The 18,139-nt window shown below is 53.3% G+C and overlaps 1 protein-coding gene across 1 annotated transcript in view; it reads right to left on the bottom strand.

Annotated features, from left to right (window-relative positions):
* Positions 1-18,139, bottom strand: part of LOC142907375 (nardilysin-like) — a 141,818-nt gene that overhangs the window by 40,686 nt on the left and 82,993 nt on the right. Inside the window, exons 21-24 of the mRNA XM_076056856.1 lie at positions 17,540-17,690; positions 4,546-4,673; positions 2,416-2,818; positions 1,825-1,856 (exon numbers count right to left, since the gene is read on the bottom strand). Of these exons, the coding sequence (XP_075912971.1) occupies positions 1,825-1,856; positions 2,416-2,818; positions 4,546-4,673; positions 17,540-17,690 (714 nt within the window). The remainder of the gene's footprint in view (positions 1-1,824; positions 1,857-2,415; positions 2,819-4,545; positions 4,674-17,539; positions 17,691-18,139) is intronic.

The following is an 18,139-nucleotide window of genomic DNA, read 5'->3' as shown; positions in this document are numbered from 1 at the left end:
GTCTCTCTGTGTCTCTGTCTGTGTCTCTGTGTCTCTCTCTGTGTCTCTCTGTCTCTCTCTCTGTGTCTCTCTCTGTGTCTCTGTCTGTGTCTCTGTGTCTCTCTGTCTGTGTCTCTCTCTGTGTCTCTATGTCTCTCTGTCTGTGTCTCTGTCTGTGTCTCTCTGTCTCTCTCTGTGTCTCTGTGTCTCTCTCTGTGTCTCTGTGTCTCTCTCTGTGTCTCTGTCTCTCTCTGTCTGTGTCTCTGTCTGTGTCTCTCTGTCTCTCTCTGTGTCTCTGTGTCTCTCTCGGTGTCTCTGTGTCTCTCTCTGTGTCTCTGTGTCTGTGTCTCTGTCTGTGTCTCTCTCTGTCTCTCTGTGTCTCTCTCTGTGTCTCTGTGTCTCTCTGTGTGTCTCTGTGTCTCTCTCTGTGTGTCTCTCTCTGTGTCTCTGTGTCTCTCTCTGTGTCTCTCTGTGTCTCTCTCTGTGTCTCTGTGTGTGTGTCTCTCTGTGTCTCTGTCTGTGTCTCTGTGTCTCTGTGTGTGTCTCTGTCTGTGTCTCTCTCTGTGTCTGTGTGTGTCTCTCTCTGTGTGTCTCTCTGTGTCTCTCTCTCTGTGTCTCTCTCTGTCTGTGTGTCTCTGTGTCTCTGTGTGTGTCTCTGTGTCTCTCTCTGTGTCTCTCTCTGTGTCTGTGTGTCTCTGTCTGTGTCTGTGTGTCTCTGTCTGTGTCTCTGTGTCTCTCTCTGTGTCTCTCTCTGTGTCTGTGTGTCTCTGTCTGTGTCTCTGTGTCTCCGTGTCTCTCTCTGTGTCTCTCTCTGTGTCTCTGTGTCTCTGTGTCTCTGTCTGTGTCTCTCTCTGTGTCTGTGTGTGTGTGTCTCTCTGTGTCTCTCTCTGTGTCTCTGTCTGTGTCTCTGTGTCTCTCTCTGTGTCTCTCTCTGTGTCTCTCTCTGTGTCTCTGTGTCTCTGTGTGTGTCTCTCTCTGTGTCTCTGTGTGTGTCTCTCTCTGTGTCTCTCTGTGTGTCTCTCTCTGTGTCTCTGTCTGTGTCTCTGTGTGTGTCTCTGTGTCTCTCTGTCTGTGTCTCTCTCTGCGTCTCTGTCTGTCTCTCTCTCACCGTGTCTCTCTCTGTGTCTCTGTCTGTGTCTCTCTCTGTGTCTCTCTGTCTGTGTCTCTCTCTGTCTGTGTCTCTCTCTGTCTCTCTCTGTGTCTCTCTGTCTGTGTCTTTCTCAGTGTCTCTCTCTGTGTCTCTCTCTGTGTCTCTCTCTGTGTCTGCGTCTCTCTCTGTGTCTCTCTCTGTGTCTCTCTCTGTGTCTCTCTGTCTGTGTCTCTGTCTGTGTCTCTCTCTGTGTCTCTCTGTCTGTGTCTCTCTCTGTGTCTCTCTGTGTCTCTCTCTGTGTCTCTGTCTGTGTCTCTCTCTCTGTCTCTCTCCGTGTCCCTCTCTGTGTCTCTCTTTGTCTCTCCCCGTGTCTCTCTCCCCGTGTCTCTCTCTGTGTCTCTCTCTGTGTCTCTCTCTGTGTCTCTCTCTGTGTCTCTCTGTGTCTCTCTCTGTGTCTCTCTCTGTCTTTCTCTGTGTCTCTCTCTGTGTCTCTCTCTGTGTCTCTCTCTGTGTCTCTCTCCCCGTCTCTCTCTCTCTCTTCCCGTGTCTCTCTCCCCGTGTCTCGCTCCCTCCCCGTGTCTCTCTCTCACTCTCCCCGTGTCTCTCTCTCTCTCCCCGTGTGTCTCTCTCTCCCCGTGTCTCTCTCTCCCCGTGTGTCTCTCTCTCTCTCCCCGTGTCTCTCTCTCCCCGTGTCTCTCTCTCCCCGTGTCTCTCTCTCTCTCTGCCCGTGTCTCTCTCCCCATGTCTCCACTTACTCGCATAAGAAGTCCATCAGCTCCAATGCTTCCTGGAAAGCAAACAACAACTGCCATCAACAATAACAACTACTATCAACAACAAAAACAACAACCATTAACAACAATATATAATGTAGTGGGTGAGTGAGTGGTTGAGTGGGTGAGTGGGTGAGTGAGTGAGTGGGTGAGTGAGTGAGTGGGTGAGTGAGTGAGTGAGTGGGTGAGTGAGTGGGTGAGTGAGTGAATGAGTGGGTGAGTGAGTGAGTGGGTGAGTGGGTGGGTGAGTGAGTGAGTGGGTAAGTGAGTGGGTGAGTGAGTGGGTGAGTGGGTGAGTGGGTGGGTGAGTGGGTGGGTGGGTGAGTGGGTGGGTGAGTGAGTGGCTTTGTGAGTGAGTGAGTGAGTGGGTGACTGAATGAGTGAGTGAGTGGGTGAGTGAGTGGGTGACTGAATGAGTGAGTGAGTGGGTGACTGAATGAGTGAGTGAGTGGGTGACTGAGTGAGTGAGAGAGTGGGTGGGTGGGTGAGTGAGTGGGTGAGTGAGTGAGTGGGTGAGCGAGTGGGTGAGTGACTGAGTGACTGAGTGAGTGGGTGGGTGGGTGGGTCCGTCACCTGTGCCGTGAGGTTTCCCTGCGCGAGGCCCTGGACCCGAACCGACGCCAGGAAGCGCCGAGCAAACTCCCCCAGCCGCTCGGCCGAAATTACGGTGGCAGTGGTGGAGTTGGTGGTGGAGTTGGTGGTGGAGTTGGTGGTGGAGTTGGTGGTGGAGTTGGTGGTGGAGTTGGTGGTGGAGTTGGTGGTGGAGTTGGTGGTGGAGTTGGTGGTGGAGTTGGTGGTGGAGGTGGTGGTGGAGTTGGTGGTGGAGTTGGTGGTGGAGTTGGTGGTGGAGTTGGTGGTGGAGTTGGTGGTGGAGTTGGTGGTGGAGGTGGTGGTGGAGGTGGTGGAGTTCATTGCACAAAGCAGACGGCTGGTGAGGAATCGGCGTTTCGTCTCCAGCAAACAGAGACGCACATCCCTGTAGGGAGAGAGAGAGACACGGGGAGAGAGAGAGAGAGACACGGTGAGAGAGAGAGAGAGACACGGGGAGAGAGAGAGAGAGACACGGGGAGAGAGAGAGAGAGACACGGGGAGAGAGAGAGAGAGACACGGGGAGAGAGAGAGAGAGACACGGGGAGAGAGAGAGAGAGACATGGTGAGAGAGAGAGAGACACGGGGAGAGAGAGAGACACGGGGAGAGAGAGAGACACGGGGAGAGAGACACGGGGAGAGAGACATGGGGAGAGAGAGACACGGTGAGTGAGCTGTCTCTCTCTCTAACTCCCCGTGTCTCTCTCTCTCCCCGCTTGTCTCTCTCTCCCCATGTCTCTCTCTCTCCCCGCTTGTCTCTCTCTCTCCCCGTGTCTCTCTCTCTCCCCGTGTCTCTCTCTCTCCCCGTGTCTCTCTCTCTCCCCGTGTCTCTCTCTCCCCGTGTGTCTCTCTCTCTCTCCCCGTGTCTCTCTCTCTCCCCGCTTGTCTCTCTCTCTCCCCGTGTCTCTCTCTCTCCCCGTGTCTCTCTCTCTCCCCGTGTCTCTCTCTCCCCGTGTGTCTCTCTCTAACTCCCCGTGTCTCTCTCTCTCTCCCCGTGTCTCTCTCTCTCCCCGTGTCTCTCTCTCTCCCCGTGTCTCTCTCTCTCCCCGTGTCTCTCTCTCTCCCCGCTTGTCTCTCTCTCTCCCCGTGTCTCTCTCTCTCCCCTTGTCTCTCTCTCTCTCCCCGTGTCTCTCTCTCTCCCCGTGTCTCTCTCTCTCCCCGTGTCTCTCTCTCTCCCCGTGTCTCTCTCTCTCCCCGTGTCTCTCTCTCTCCCCGTGTCTCTCTCTCTCCCCTTGTTTCTCTCTCTCTCCCCGTGTCTCTCTCTCTCCCCGTGTCTCTCTCTCTCCCCGTGTGTCTCTCTCTCTCTCCCCGTGTCTCTCTCTCTCCCCGTGTGTCTCTCTCTCCCCGTGTCTCTCTCTCTCTCCCCGTGTCTCTCTCTCCGTGTCTCTCTCTCTCCCTGTGTCTCTCTCTCTCTCCCCGTGTCTCTCTCTCTCCCCGTGTCTCTCTCTCTCCCCGTGTGTCTCTCTCTCCCCGTGTCTCTCTCTCTCTCCCCGTGTCTCTCTCCCCGTGTCTCTCTCTCCCCGTGTCTCTCTCTCTCTCCCCGTGTCTCTCTCTCCGTGTCTCTCTCTCTCCGTGTCTCCCTCCCCATGTCTCTCTCTCTCCCCGTGTCTCTCTCTCTCTCCCCGTGTCTCTCTCTCTCCCCTTGTCTCTCTCTCTCTCCCCTTCTCTCTCTCTCTCTCTCTCCCCGTGTGTCTCTCTCTCCCCGTGTGTCTCTCTCTCCCCTGTGTCTCTCCCCGTGTCTCTCTCTCCCCCCGTGTCTCTCCCTGTGTCTCTCTCTCCGTGTCTCCCTCCCCATGTCTCTCTCTCTCCCCGTGTCTCTCTCTCTCTCTCTCCCCCCGTGTCTCTCCCCGTGTCTCTCTCTCCCCCCGTGTCTCTCCCTGTGTCTCTCTCTCTCCCCGTGTCTCTCTCTCTCTCTCTCTCCGTGTGTCTCTCTCTCCCCGTGTCTCTCTCTCTCACCGTCTCTCTCTCTCCCCGTGTCTCTCTCCCCATGTCTCTCTCTCCCCGTGTCTCTCTCTCTCTCTCTCTCCCCGTGTCTCTCTCTCTCCCCGTGTCTCTCTCTCTCTCCCCGTGTCTCTCTCTCCCCCCGTGTCTCTCTCTCTCCCCGTGTGTCTGTACCTGCCAAGTTTGTCCGGCTTGATGATGGAATTGTGAAGGCTTCGTCGTATCTGCTCCAGCATGGCCTCGACCACCAGCTGGGACGGGGAAAACTCGGACAGAGACAGCACCAGAGCTCGGAAGAGGAGCTGGTAGAGAGAGACACGGGGGGAGAGAGAGAGACACGCGGGGAGAGAGAGAGAGACACGGGGAGAGAGAGAGACATGGGGAGAGAGAGAGACAAGCGGGGAGAGAGACACGGGGAGAGAGACACGGGGAGAGAGAGAGACACGGGGAGAGAGAGAGACATGGGGAGAGAGAGACAAGGGGAGAGAGAGAGAGACACGGGGAGAGAGAGAGAGACACGGGGAGAGAGAGAGAGGCACGGGGAGAGAGAGAGACACGGGGAGAGAGAGAGACACGGGGGGAGAGAGAGACACGGGGAGAGAGAGAGACACGGGGAGAGAGAGAGACATGGGGAGAGAGAGACAAGGGGAGAGAGAGAGAGACACGGGGAGAGAGAGAGAGACACGGGGAGAGAGAGAGAGGCACGGGGAGAGAGAGAGACACGGGGAGAGAGAGAGACACGGGGGGAGAGAGAGACACGGGGAGAGAGAGAGACACGGGGAGAGAGAGAGACACGGGGGTAGAGAGAGAGACACGGGGGGAGAGAGAGAGACACGGGGAGAGAGAGAGACACGGGGAGAGAGAGAGACAAGCGGGGAGAGAGAGACACGGGGAGAGAGAGACACGCGGGGAGAGAGAGACATGGGGAGAGAGAGAGACACGGGGAGAGAGAGACACACGGGGAGAGAGAGACACGGGGAGAGAGAGAGACACGGGGAGAGAGAGAGACATGGGGAGAGAGAGAGAGACACAGAGAGAGAGAGAGAGAGACACGGGGAGAGAGACACGGGGAGAGAGACACGGGGAGAGGGAGAGAGAGAGACAGGGGGAGAGAGACACGGGGAGAGAGAGACACGGGGAGAGAGAGAGACACGGGGAGAGAGAGACACGGGGAGAGAGAGACACGGGGAGAGAGAGACACGGAGAGAGAGAGACACGGGGAGAGAGAGAGACACGGGGAGAGAGAGAGACACGGGGAGAGAAAGACATGGGGAGAGAGACACGGGGAGAGAGAGAGACACGGGGAGAGAGAGAGAGACACGGGGAGAGAGAGAGACACAGAGAGAGAGAGACACGGGGAGAGAGAGAGAGACACGCGGGGAGAGAGAGACACGGGGAGAGAGAGACACGGGGAGAGAGAGACACGGGGAGAGAGAGACACGGGGAGAGAGAGAGAGACACGGGGAGAGAGAGAGGCACGGGGAGAGAGAGAGACACGGGGAGAGAGAGAGACACGGGGGGAGAGAGAGACACGGGGAGAGAGAGAGACACGGGGAGAGAGAGAGACACGGGGAGAGAGAGAGAGACACGGGGAGAGAGACACGGGGATAGAGACACGGGGAGAGAGAGACAAGGGGAGAGAGAGAGACACGGGGAGAGAGAGAGACACGGGGAGAGAGAGAGACATGGGGAGAGAGAGAGAGACACACAGAGAGAGAGAGAGACACAGAGAGAGAGACACGGGGAGAGAGACACGGGGAGAGGGAGAGAGAGAGACAGGGGGAGAGAGACACGGGGAGAGAGAGACACGGGGAGAGAGAGAGACACGGGGAGAGAGAGACACGGAGAGAGAGAGAGACACGGGGAGAGAGAGAGAGAGACACGGGGAGAGAGAGAGACACGGGGAGAGAGAGATACGGGGAGAGAGAGACACGGGGAGAGAGAGACACGGAGAGAGAGAGAGAGACACGGGGAGAGAGAGAGACACGGGGAGAGAGAGAGACACGGGGAGAGAAAGACATGGGGAGAGAGACACGGGGAGAGAGAGAGACACGGGGAGAGAGAGAGAGACACGGGGAGAGAGAGAGACACAGAGAGAGAGAGACACGGGGAGAGAGAGAGAGACACGCGGGGAGAGAGAGACACGGGGAGAGAGAGAGACACGGGGAGAGAGAGAGAGACACGGGGAGAGAGAGACACGGGGAGAGAGAGAGAGACACGGGGAGAGAGAGAGGCACGGGGAGAGAGAGAGACACGGGGAGAGAGAGAGACACGGGGGGAGAGAGAGACACGGGGAGAGAGAGAGACACGGGGAGAGAGAGAGAGACACGGGGAGAGAGAGAGAGACACGGGGAGAGAGACACGGGGATAGAGACACGGGGAGAGAGAGACAAGGGGAGAGAGAGAGACACGGGGAGAGAGAGAGACACGGGAGAGAGAGACACGGGGAGAGAGAGAGACACGGGAGAGACACGGGGAGAGAGAGAGACACGGAGAGAGAGAGAGACACGGGAGAGAGAGACACGGGGAGAGAGAGACACGGGGAGAGAGAGACACACGGGGAGAGAGAGAGACACGGGGAGAGAGAGAGACACGGGGAGAGAGAGAGACACGGGGGGAGAGAGAGAGAGACACACGGGGAGAGAGAGAGACACGGGGAGAGAGAGACACGGGGAGAGAGACACGGGGAGAGAGACACGGGGAGAGAGAGAGACACGGGGAGAGAGAGACACGGGGAGAGAGACACGGGGAGAGAGACACGGGGAGAGAGAGAGAGATGGGGAGAGAGAGACATGGGGAGAGAGACACGGGGAGAGAGACACGGGGAGAGAGAGACACGGGGAGAGAGAGAGATACGGGGAGAGAGAGAGACACGGGGAGAGAGAGAGACACGGGGAGAGAGAGACACGGAGAGAGAGAGAGACACGGGAGAGAGAGAGACACGGGGAGAGAGAGACACGGAGAGAGAGAGACACGGAGAGAGAGACACGGAGAGAGAGAGACACGGGGAGAGAGAGACATGGGGAGAGAGACACGGGGAGAGAGACACGGGGAGAGAGACACGGGGAGAGAGAGAGACACAGGGAGAGAGACACGGGGAGAGACACGGGGAGAGAGAGACACGGGGAGAGAGACACGGGGAGAGAGAGAGACACAGGGAGAGAGACACGGGGAGAGACACGGGGAGAGAGAGACACGGGGAGAGAGACACACGGGGAGAGAGAGACACGGGGAGAGAGAGAGACACGGGGAGAGAGAGAGAGACGGGGAGAGAGAGACACGGGGAGAGAGAGACACGGGGAGAGAGACACGAGGAGAGAGAGAGACACGGGGAGAGAGAGAGAGAGACACACGGGGAGAGAGAGAGAGACATGTACAATCAATAGACAATCTGATCAAATAATATTCTGATCAATATATCATCGGTGCCATTTGGCCTCTGATCAATACACCAATAGCCTAACCAGATCAACACACCATCTCATCAACTGATCCATCGATCATCAGATAAACGTAGCAATGTTGCATACAATCAATGCACAATCTGGTAAATGTATCAATAGATCGATATGCCATCTGATGAAATTGACACATCCGTCAGCGGATCGATTGATTATCATATCGACGCATAAACGCGTCATCAAATCGACGCAGCGTCTGATTACCTGATTATTGGAGCATTAGATCAACGTATCAATGTGTCATCATCATCAGCAGCAGCGTGTCACCAGATGAATGGATCAATAATAATTGAGGAGGCAGGGGAGAGGGTGACGTCTTGCTGTCTGTCTCTCTCTCTCTGTGTGTGTGTGTCTCTGTGTCTCTGTGTGTGTGTGTGTCTCTGTGTCTCTGTGTGTGTGTGTGTTTCTGTGTGTGTGTGTGTCTGTGTGTGTCTCTGTGTCTCTGTCTATATGTGTGTCTGTGTGTGTCTGTGTGTGTCTCTGTGTGTGTCTGTGTGTTTGTCTGTGTGTGTGTGTGTGTCGCTGTCTCTGTGTGTGTCTGTGTGTGTCTGTGTGTGTGTCTCTGTGTGTGTGTGTGTCTCTGTGTCTTTGTGTGTGTGTGTCTCTGTGTGTGTGTGTGTCTCTGTGTGTGTGTCTGTGTGTGTGTGTGTCTCTGTCTCTGTGTGTGTGTCTGTGTGTTTGTCTGTGTGTGTGTGTGTGTGTGTCTGTGTGTGTCTGTGTGTGTGTGTGTGTGTCTGTGTGTCTGTGTGTGTCTGTGTGTGTGTCTGTGTGTGTGTGTGTCTGTGTGTGTGTCTGTGTATGTGTGTCTGTGTCTGTGTGTCTGTGTGTCTGTGTCTCTGTGTCTCTGTGTGTGTGTGTCTGTGTGTGTGTGTCTGTGTATGTGTGTGTCTGTGTGTGTCTCTGTGTGTGTGTGTGTGTCTGTGTGTGTCTGTGTGTGTGTGTGTTTGTCTCTGTGTGTGTGTGTGTCTGTGTGTGTGTGTGTGTCTCTGTGTCTCTGTGTGTGTCTCTGTGTGTGTCTCTGTGTGTGTGTCTGTCTCCGTGTGTGTCTGTGTGTGTGTCTCTGTGTGTGTGTGTGTCTGTGTGTGTGTCTCTGTGTGTTTGTCTGTGTGTGTGTCTGTGTGTGTGTGTCTCTGTCTGTGTGTCTCTCTCACTGTGTGTGACTGTGTGTCTCTGTCTCTGTGTGTGTCTGTGTGTGTCTGTGTGTGTGTCTCTGTGTGTGTGTGTCTGTGTGTCTCTGTGTCTCTGTGTGTGTCTCTGTGTGTGTGTCTCTGTGTGTGTCTGTGTCTCTGTGTGTCTCTGTCTGTGTGTCTCTGTGTGTGTGTGTGTCTGTGTGTGTCTCTGTGTGTCTCTGTGTGTGTCTGTGTGTGCCTCTGTGTGTGTCTCTGTGTCTCTGTGTGTCTGTGTGTGTGTGTCTCTGTGTGTGTCTCTGTGTCTCTGTGTGTCCCTGTGTGTGTGTCTCTGTGTGTGTCTCTGTGAGTGTCTCTGTGTATGTCTCTGTGTGTGTCTCTGTATGTGTGTCTCTGTGTGTGTGTCTGTGTGTGTCTCTGTGTCTCTGTGAGTGTGTCTGTGTGTGTCTCAGTGTATGTCTCTGTGTGTCTGTGTCTCTGTGTGTGTCTCTGTGTCTCTGTGTGTGTGTTTCTGTGTGTGTCTCTGTGTCTCTGTGTGTCTGTGTGTGTGTGTCTCTGTGTGTGTCTCTGTGTGTGGCTCTGTGAGTGTCTCTGTGTGTGTGTCTGTGTGTGTCTCTGTGTTTCTGTGAGTGTCTCTGTGTATGTCTCTGTGAGTGTCTGTGTGTGTGTCTCTGTGTTTCTGTGAGTGTCTCTGTGTATGTCTCTGTGAGTGTCTCTGTGTGTGTCTCTGTGTGTGTCTCTGTGTGTGTCTCTGTGTGTGTGTCTCTGTGTGTCTCTCTGTGTGTGTCTCTGTGTGTCTCTCTGTGTGTGTCTCTGTGTGTGTCTGTGTGTGTGTCTCTGTGTGTGTCTCTGTGTGTCTGTGTCTCTGTGTGTGTCTCTGTGTGTGTCTGTGTCTCTGTGTGTGTCTCTGTGTGTGTCTCTGTGTGTGTCTGTGTCTCTGTGTGTGTGTCTGTGTGTGTGTGTGTCTCTGTGTGTGTGTCTCTGTGTGTGTCTGTGTCTCTGTGTGTCTCTGTGTGTTTCTGTGTGTGTCTGTGTCTCTGTGTGTCTCTGTGTGTCTCTGTGTGTGTCTCTGTGTGTGTCTGTGTCTCTGTGTGTCTCTGTGTGTGTCTCTGTGTGTGTCTCTGTGTGTGTCTCTGTGTCTCTGTGTGTCTCTGTGTGTCTCTGTGTGTCTGTCTGTGTGTGTGTCTCTGTGAGTGTCTCTGTGAGTGTCTCTGTGTGTCTCTGTCTGTGTGTCTCTGTGTGTGTGTCTGTGTGTGTCTATGTGTCTCTGTGAGTGTCTCTGTGTGTGTCTCTGTGAGTGTCTCTGTGTGTGTCTCTGTGTGTCTCTGTGTGTGTGTCTCTGTGTGTGTGTGTCTGTGTGTGTCTCTGTGTGTGTGTGTCTGTGTGTGTCTCTGTGTGTGTCTCTGTGTGTGTCTGTGTCTCTGTGTGTGTCTCTGTGTGTGTCTCTGTGTGTGTCTGTGTCTCTGTGTGTGTGTCTCTGTGTGTGTCTCTGTGTGTGTCTGTGTGTGTCTCTGTGTGCCTCTCTGTGTGTGTCTCTGTGTGTGTCTGTGTCTCTGTGTGTGTCTCTGTGTGTGTCTCTGTGTGTGTCTCTGTGTGTGTCTCTGTGTGTCTCTCTGTGTGTGTCTCTATGTGTTTCTCTGTGTCTCTCTGTGTGTGTCTCTGTGTGTCTCTGTGTGTCTCTGTGTCTCTGTGTGTGTCTCTGTGTCTCTGTGTGTCCCTGTGTGTGTCTCTGTGTGTCTCTGTGTCTCTGTGTCTCTCTGTGTGTGTCTCTGTGTGTCTCTGTTTCTCTGTGTGTCTCTGTGTGTCTCTGTGTGTCTCTGTGTGTATCTGTGTGTCTTTGTGTCTCTGTGTGCCTCTGTGTGTGTCTCTGTGTGTCTCTGTGTGTGTCTGCGTCTCTGTGTGTCTCTGTGTCTCTGTGTGTCTCTGTGTGTGTCTCTGTGTGTGTCTCTGTGTGTGTCTCTGTGTGTGTCTGTGTCTCTGTGTGTGTCTCTGTGTGTGTCTCTGTGTGTGTCTGTGTCTCTGTGTGTGTGTCTCTGTGTGTGTCTCTGTGTGTGTCTGTGTGTGTCTCTGTGTGCCTCTCTGTGTGTGTCTCTGTGTGTGTCTGTGTCTCTGTGTGTGTCTCTGTGTGTGTCTCTGTGTGTGTCTCTGTGTGTGTCTCTGTGTGTCTCTCTGTGTGTGTCTCTATGTGTTTCTCTGTGTCTCTCTGTGTGTGTCTCTGTGTGTCTCTGTGTGTCTCTGTGTCTCTGTGTGTGTCTCTGTGTCTCTGTGTGTCCCTGTGTGTGTCTCTGTGTGTCTCTGTGTCTCTGTGTCTCTCTGTGTGTGTCTCTGTGTGTCTCTGTTTCTCTGTGTGTCTCTGTGTGTCTCTGTGTGTCTCTGTGTGTATCTGTGTGTCTTTGTGTCTCTGTGTGCCTCTGTGTGTGTCTCTGTGTGTCTCTGTGTGTGTCTGCGTCTCTGTGTGTCTCTGTGTCTCTGTGTGTCTCTGTGTGTGTCTCTGTGTGTGTCTCTGCGTGTGTCTCTGTGTCTCTGTGTGTGTCTCTGTGTCTCTGTGTGTCTCTGTGTGTGTCTCTGTGTCTCTGTGTGTGTCTCTGTGTGTCTCTGTGTGTGTCTCTGCGTGTCTCTGTGTGTGTCTCTCTGTGTGTGTCTCTGTGTGTGTCTCTGTGTGTCTCTGTGTGTTTCTGTGTCTTTGTGTGTCTCTGTGTGTCTCTGTGTCTCTGTGTGTCTCTGTGTCTCTGTGTCTCTGTGTGTCTCTGTGGGTCTCTGTGTGTCTCTGTGTGTCTCTCTGTGTGTCTCTCTGTGTGTCTCTGTGTGTCTCTGTGTGTCTCTGTGTCTCTGTCTGTCTCTGTGTGTCTCTGTGTGTCTCTGTGTCTCTGTGTGTCTCTGTGTGTCTCTGTGTGTCTCTGTGAGTCTCTGTGTATGTCTCTGTGTCTCTCTATGTGTGTCTCTGTGTGTGTCTCTGTGTGTGTCTCTGTGTGTCTCTGTGTGTGTCTGTGTGTGTCTCTGTGTGTGTCACTGTGTGTCTCTGTGTGTCTCTGTGTGTGTCTCTGTGTGTGTCTGTCTCTGTGTGTCTCTGTGTGTGTCTCTGTGTGTGTCTGTGTGTGTGTGTGTCTGTGTGTCACTGTGTGTGTCTGTGTGTCACTGTGTGTCTCTGTGTGTCTCTGTGTGTGTCTCTGTGTGTCTCTGTGTGTGTCTCTGTGTGTCTCTGTGTGTGTCTCTGTGTGTGTCTCTGTGTCTCTCTATGTGTGTCTCTGTGTCTCTCTGTGTGTGTCTGTGTCTCTGTGTGTCTCTGTGTGTATCTCTGTGTCTCTGTGTGTCTCTGTGTCTCTGTGTCTCTGTGTGTGTCTCTGTGTGCGTCTCTGTGTCTCTCTATGTGTGTCTCTGTGTCTCTCTATGTGTGTCTCTGTGTCTCTCTGTGTGTGTCTGTGTCTCTGTGTGTCTCTGTGTGTCTCTGTGTCTCTCTATGTGTGTCTGAGTGTGTCTCTGTGTTTGTCTCTGTGTGTGTCTCTGTGTCTCTGTGTGTGTCTCTGTGTCTCTGTGTGTCTCTGTGTGTCTCTGTGTGTCTCTGTGTGTCTGTGTGTCTCTGTGTGTCTCTGTGTGTCTGTGTGTGTCTCTGTGTCTCTCTGTGTGTCTCTGTGTGTCTCTGTGTCTCTGTGTGTGTCTCTGTGTGTCTCTGTGTGTGTCTCTGTGTGTGTCTCTGTGTGTCTCTGTGTGTGTCTGTGTCTCTGTGTCTCTGTGTGTGTCTCTGTGTGTCTCTGTCTCTGTGTGTGTCTGTGAGTCTCTGTGTGTCTCTGTGTGTCTCTGTGTGTGTCTCTGTGTGTCTCTGTGTGTGTATCTGTGTCTCTGTGTGTGTCTGTGTGTGTCTCTGTGTGTCTCTGTGTCTCTGTGTGTGTCTCTGTGTGTCTCTGTGTGTGTGGCTCTGTGTGTGTCTCTGTCTCTGTGTCTCTGTGTGTCTCTGTGTCTCTGTGTGTGTCTCTGTGTGTGTCTGTGTCTCTGTGTGTGTCTCTGTGTGTCTCTGTGTGTGTCTCTGTGTGTCTCTGTGTGTCTCTGTGTGTGTCTCTGTGTGTGTCTCTGTGTGTCTCTGTGTGTCTCTGTGTGTGTGTGTGTCTCTGTGTGTCTCTGTGTGTGTCTCTGTGTCTCTGTGTATGTCTCTGTGTCTCTGTGTGTGTCTCTGTGTGTGTCTCTGTGTGTGTCTCTGTGTGTCACTGTGTGTGTCTGTGTGTCTCTCTGTGTCTCTGTGTGTGTCTCTGTGTGTGTCTCTCTGTGTGTCTCTGTGTGTGTCTCTGTGTGTCTGTGTGTCTCTGTGTGTCTGTGTGTCTCTGTGTGTCTCTGTGTGTCTCTGTGTGTCTGTGTGTCTCTGTGTCTCTGTGTCTCTCTGTGTGTCTCTGTGTGTGTCTCTGTGTGTGTCTCTGTGTGTGTCTCTGTGTGTGTCTGTGTGTGTCTGTGTCTCTGTGTGTGTCTCTGTGTCTCTGTGTGTGTCTCTGTGTGTGTCTCTGTGTGTGTCTCTGTGTGTGTATCTGTGTCTCTCTGTGTGTCTCTGTGTGTGTCTCTGTGAGTGTCTCTGTGTCTCTGTGTGTGTGTCTGTGTGTCTCTGTGTGTGTCTCTGTGTGTGTCTCTGTGTGTCTCTGTGTGTGTCTCTCTGTGTGTCTCTGTGTGTGTCTCTGTGTGTCTGTGTGTCTGTGTGTGTCTCTCTGTGTGTCTCTGTGTGTCTCTGTGTGTGTCTGTGTCTCTGTGTCTCTGTGTGTCTGTGTGTCTGTGTGTGTCTCTCTGTGTGTGTCTCTGTGTCTCTGTGTCTCTGTGTCTCTCTCTGTGTCTCTGTGTGTGTCTCTGTGTGTCTCTGTGTGTGTCTCTATGTGTGTCTCTGTGTGTCTCTCTGTGTGTCTCTGTGTGTGTCTGAGTCTCTGTGTGTCTCTGTGTGTCTCTGTGTGTGTCTCTGTGTGTGTCTGTCTCCCTGTGTGTCTCTGTGTGTCTCTGTGTGTCTCTGTGTGTCTCTGTGTGTGTGTCTGTGTCTCTGTGTGTGTCTCTGTGTGTGTCTCTGTGTCTCTGTGTGTGTGTGTCTCTGTGTGTGTCTCTGTGTCTCTGTGTCTCTGTGTGTCTCTGTGTCTCTGAGTGTCTCTGTGTGTCTCTGTGTGTCTGTGTGTGTGTCTCTGAGTGTCTCTGTGTGTGTCTGTGTCTCTCTGTGTGTCTCTGTGTGTCTCTGTGTGTGTCTCTGTGTCTCTGTGTGTGTCTCTGTGTCTCTGTGTCTCTGTGTGTGTCTGTGTCTCTGTGTCTCTGTGTGTGTCTGTGTCTCTGTGTGTGTCTCTGTGTGTCTCTGTGAGTGTCTCTGTGTGTGTCTCTGTGTGTGTCTGTGTCTCTGTGTGTCTCTGTGTGTCTGTGTCTCTCTCTGTGTGTCTCTGTGTGTCTCTCTCTCTGTCTCTGTGTGTGTGTCTGTGTGTGTGTCTGTGTCTCTGTGTGTCTGTGTCTCTGTGTGTGTCTCTGTGTGTGTATCTGTGTCTCTGTGTGTCTCTGTGTGTGTCTCTGTGTGTCTCTGTGTGTCTCTGTGTCTCTGTGTGTGTCTGTGTGTGTGTCTGTGTCTCTGTGTGTGTCTGTGTCTCTGTGTGTGTCTGTGTGTCTCTGTGTGTGTCTCTGTGTGTATCTCTGTGTGTCTCTGTGTGTCTCTGTGTGTCTCTGAGTGTCTCTGTGAGTCTGTGTGTCTCTGTGTATGTCTCTGTGTGTCTCTATGTCTCTGTGAGTCTCTGTGTGTGTCTCTGTGTGTCTCTGTGTGTGTCTCTGTGTGTGTCTCTGTGTGTGTCTCTGTGTGTGTGTCTCTGTGTGTGTCTCTGTGTCTCTGTGTCTCTGTGTGTGTCTCTGTGTGTCTCTGTGTGTGTGTGTGTGTGTGTCTCTGTGTCTCTGTGTGTGTCTCTGTGTGTGTCTCTGTGTGTGTCTCTGTGTGTCTCTCTGTGTGTCTCTGTGTGTCTCTGTGTGTCTCTGTGTGTGTATCTGTGTGTCTCTGTGTCTCTGTGTGTGTCTCTGTGTCTCTGTGTGTGTCTCTCTGTGTCTGTGTCTCTGTGTCTCTGTGTGTGTCTCTGTGTGTCTCTGTGTGTGTCTGTGTGTGTGTCTCTGTGTGTCTCTGTGTGTCTGTGTCTCTGTGTGTCTCTGTGTGTGTCTGTGTCTCTCTGTGTCTCTGTCTGTGTCTCTCTGTGTGTCTCTGTGTGTCTCTGTGTCTGTGTCTCTCTGTGTGCATCTCTCTGTGTGTCTCTGTGTGTGTGTCTCTGTGTGTCTCTGTGTCTTTGTGTCTCTCTGTGTATGTCTGTGTCTCTGTGTCTCTGTGTGTCTCTCTGTGTATGTCTGTGTCTCTGTGTCTCTGTGTGTGTCTCTGTGTGTGTCTCTGTGTGTGTCTCTGTGTGTGTCTCTGTGTGTCTCTGTGTCTCTGTGTGTGTCTCTGTGTCTCTGTGTGTGTCTCTGTGTGTGTCTCTGTGTCTCTGTGTGTGTCTCTCGCTTCCCGGGAGTGTGTGTCTCTGTGTGTGTCTCTGTGTGTGTCTGTGTGTGTGTCTGTGTGTGTGTCTCTCTGTGTCTCTCTGTGTCTCTGTGTGTGTCTGTGTCTCTGTGTCTCTCTCTGTGTCTCTGTGTGTCTCTCTGTGTCTCTGTGTCTCTCTCTGTGTGTGTCTCTCTGTGTGTCTCTGTCTGTGTCTCTGTGTGTGTCTCTCTGTGTGTGTCTGTGTCTCTGTGTGTGTCTCTGTGTCTCTGTGTGTGTCTCTGTGTCTCTGTGTGTGTCTCTGTGTGTGTCTCTGTGTGTGTCTCCCTCTTACCGGGAGTGTGTCGTTGTGACCGGAGCAGTGGATGCTGAGGTGTGTCTCTGTGTGTGTCTGTGTCTCTGTGTCTCTGTCTGTGTCTCTGTGTGTGTCTCTGTGTCTCTGTGTGTGTCTGTGTCTCTGTGTGTGTCTCTCTCTCTGTGTGTCTCTGTGTGTGTCTGTGTCTCTGTGTCTCTGTCTGTGTCTCTGTGTGTGTCTCTGTGAGTCTCTGTGTGTCTCTGTGTCTCTGTGTGTGTGTCTGTGTCTCTGTGTGTGTCTCTGTGTCTCTGTGTGTGTCTCTGTGTGTGTCTCTGTGTCTCTGTGTGTGTCTCTCGCTTCCCGGGAGTGTGTGTCTCTGTGTGTGTCTGTGTGTGTGTCTGTGTGTGTGTCTGTGTGTGTGTCTCTCTGTGTCTCTCTGTGTCTCTGTGTGTGTCTGTGTCTCTGTGTCTCTCTCTGTGTGTCTCTGTGTGTCTCTCTGTGTCTCTGTGTCTCTCTCTGTGTGTGTCTCTCTGTGTGTCTCTGTCTGTGTCTCTGTGTGTGTCTCTCTGTGTGTGTCTGTGTCTCTGTGTGTGTCTCTGTGTCTCTGTGTGTGTCTCTGTGTCTCTGTGTGTGTCTCTGTGTGTCTCTGTGTCTCTGTGTGTCTCTGTGTGTGTCTCCCTCTTACCGGGAGTGTGTGGTTGTGACCGGAGCAGTGGATGCTGAGGTGTGTCTCTGTCTCTGTGTGTGTCTCTGTGTGTGTCTGTGTGTGTCTGTGTCTCTGTCTGTGTCTCTGTGTGTGTCTCTATGTGTCTCTGTGTGTCTCTCTGTGTCTCTGTGTGTGTGTCTGTGTCTCTGTGTCTCTGTGTCTCTGTCTGTGTCTCTGTGTGTGTCTGTGTCTCTGTGTGTCTCTGTGTGTGTCTCTGTGTCTCTGTGTGTGTGTCTCTGTGTCTCTGTGTGTGTCTCTGTGTGTGGCTGTGTCTCTGTGTCTCTGTCTGTGTCTCTGTGTGTGTCTGTGTCTCTGTGTGTGTCTCTGTGTCTCTGTGTGTCTCTGTGTCTCTGTGTGTGTCTCTGTGTGTGTCTGTGTCTCTGTGTGTCTCTGTGTCTCTGTGTGTGTGTCTCTCGCTTACCGGGAGTGTGTGTCTCTGTGTGTGTCTCTGTGTGTGTCTGTGTGTGTGTCTGTGTGTGTGTGTGACTGTGTGTGTCTCTGTGTGTGTGTCTGTGTCTCTGTGTCTCTGTCTGTGTCTCTGTGTGTGTCTCTGTGAGTCTCTGTGTGTCTCTGTGTCTCTGTGTGTCTCTCTGTGTTTCTGTGTGTCTCTCTGTGTCTCTGTGTGTCTCTGTGTGTGTCTGTGTCTCTGTGTGTGTCTCCCTCTTACCGGGAGTGTGTGGTTGTGACCGGAGCAGTGGATGCTGAGGTGTGTCTCTGTGTGTGTCTGTGTGTGTCTGTGTCTCTGTGTCTCTGTCTGTGTCTCTGTGTGTGTCTCTGTGTCTCTCTGTGTGTGTCTGTGTCTCTGTGTGTCTCTCTGTGTGTGTCTCTGTGTGTGTCTCTGTGTGTCTCTGTCTGTGTCTCTGTGTGTGTCTCTGTGTGTGTCTCTGTGTGTGTCTCTGTGTGTGTCTCTGTGTGTGTCTCTGTGTCTCTGTCTGTGTCTCTGTGTGTCTCTGTGTCTCTCTCTGTGTCTCTGTGTGTGTCTCTGTGTGTCTCTGTGTGTCTCTCTGTTTGTGTCTCTGTGTGTGTCTCTGTGTGTGTCTCTGTGTGTCTCTGTGTCTCTGTGTCTCTGTGTCTCTGTGTGTGTGTGTCTCTGTGTCTCTGTGTGTGTCTCTGTGTGTGTCTCCCTCTTACCGGGAGTGTGTGGTTGTGACCGGAGCAGTGGATGCTGAGGTGTCGGTCACCCGCACTGAGGCGGTAGTGGAGATGGGCCACCGTCGCCGGGTAGAGACGCGTGGACACGCAGTGAGACACGCACAGAACCAGCAGGTCCAGCAGCAGCTGGCTGTGTGAGAGACACGGGGAGACAGAGACACGGGGAGACAGAGAGAGACACAGTGAGACACGCACAGAACCAGCAGGTCCAGCAGCAGCTGGCTGAGAGACAGACAGAGACACGGTGAGAGAGACAGTGAGAGACACAGTGAGACACGCACAGAACCAGCAGGTCCAGCAGCAGCTGGCTGAGAGACAGAGAGAGACACGGGGAGACAGAGACACGGGGAGACAGTGAGAGACACGGTGAGACACAGTAAGACACGGGGAGACAGAGAGAGACACGGGGTAGAGACGCGTGGACACGCAGTGAGACACGCACAGAACCAGCAGGTCCAGCAGCAGCTGGCTGTGTGAGACACGGGGAGACACGGGGAGACAGACAGAGAGAGACACGGTGAGAGACAGAGAGAGACACGGTGAGACAGAGACACGGGGAGACACAGATAGACAGAGAGA

This window comes from Petromyzon marinus, chromosome 78 (assembly GCF_048934315.1).
Source record: "Petromyzon marinus isolate PM22_M1 ecotype Great Lakes invasive population chromosome 78, UKy_Petmar_22M1.pri1.0, whole genome shotgun sequence".
Taxonomy (NCBI): Eukaryota; Metazoa; Chordata; class Hyperoartia; order Petromyzontiformes; family Petromyzontidae; genus Petromyzon; species Petromyzon marinus.
Note: the sequence above shows the minus strand (reverse complement) of the source record. Positions and strands in the feature narration are given on the sequence as shown.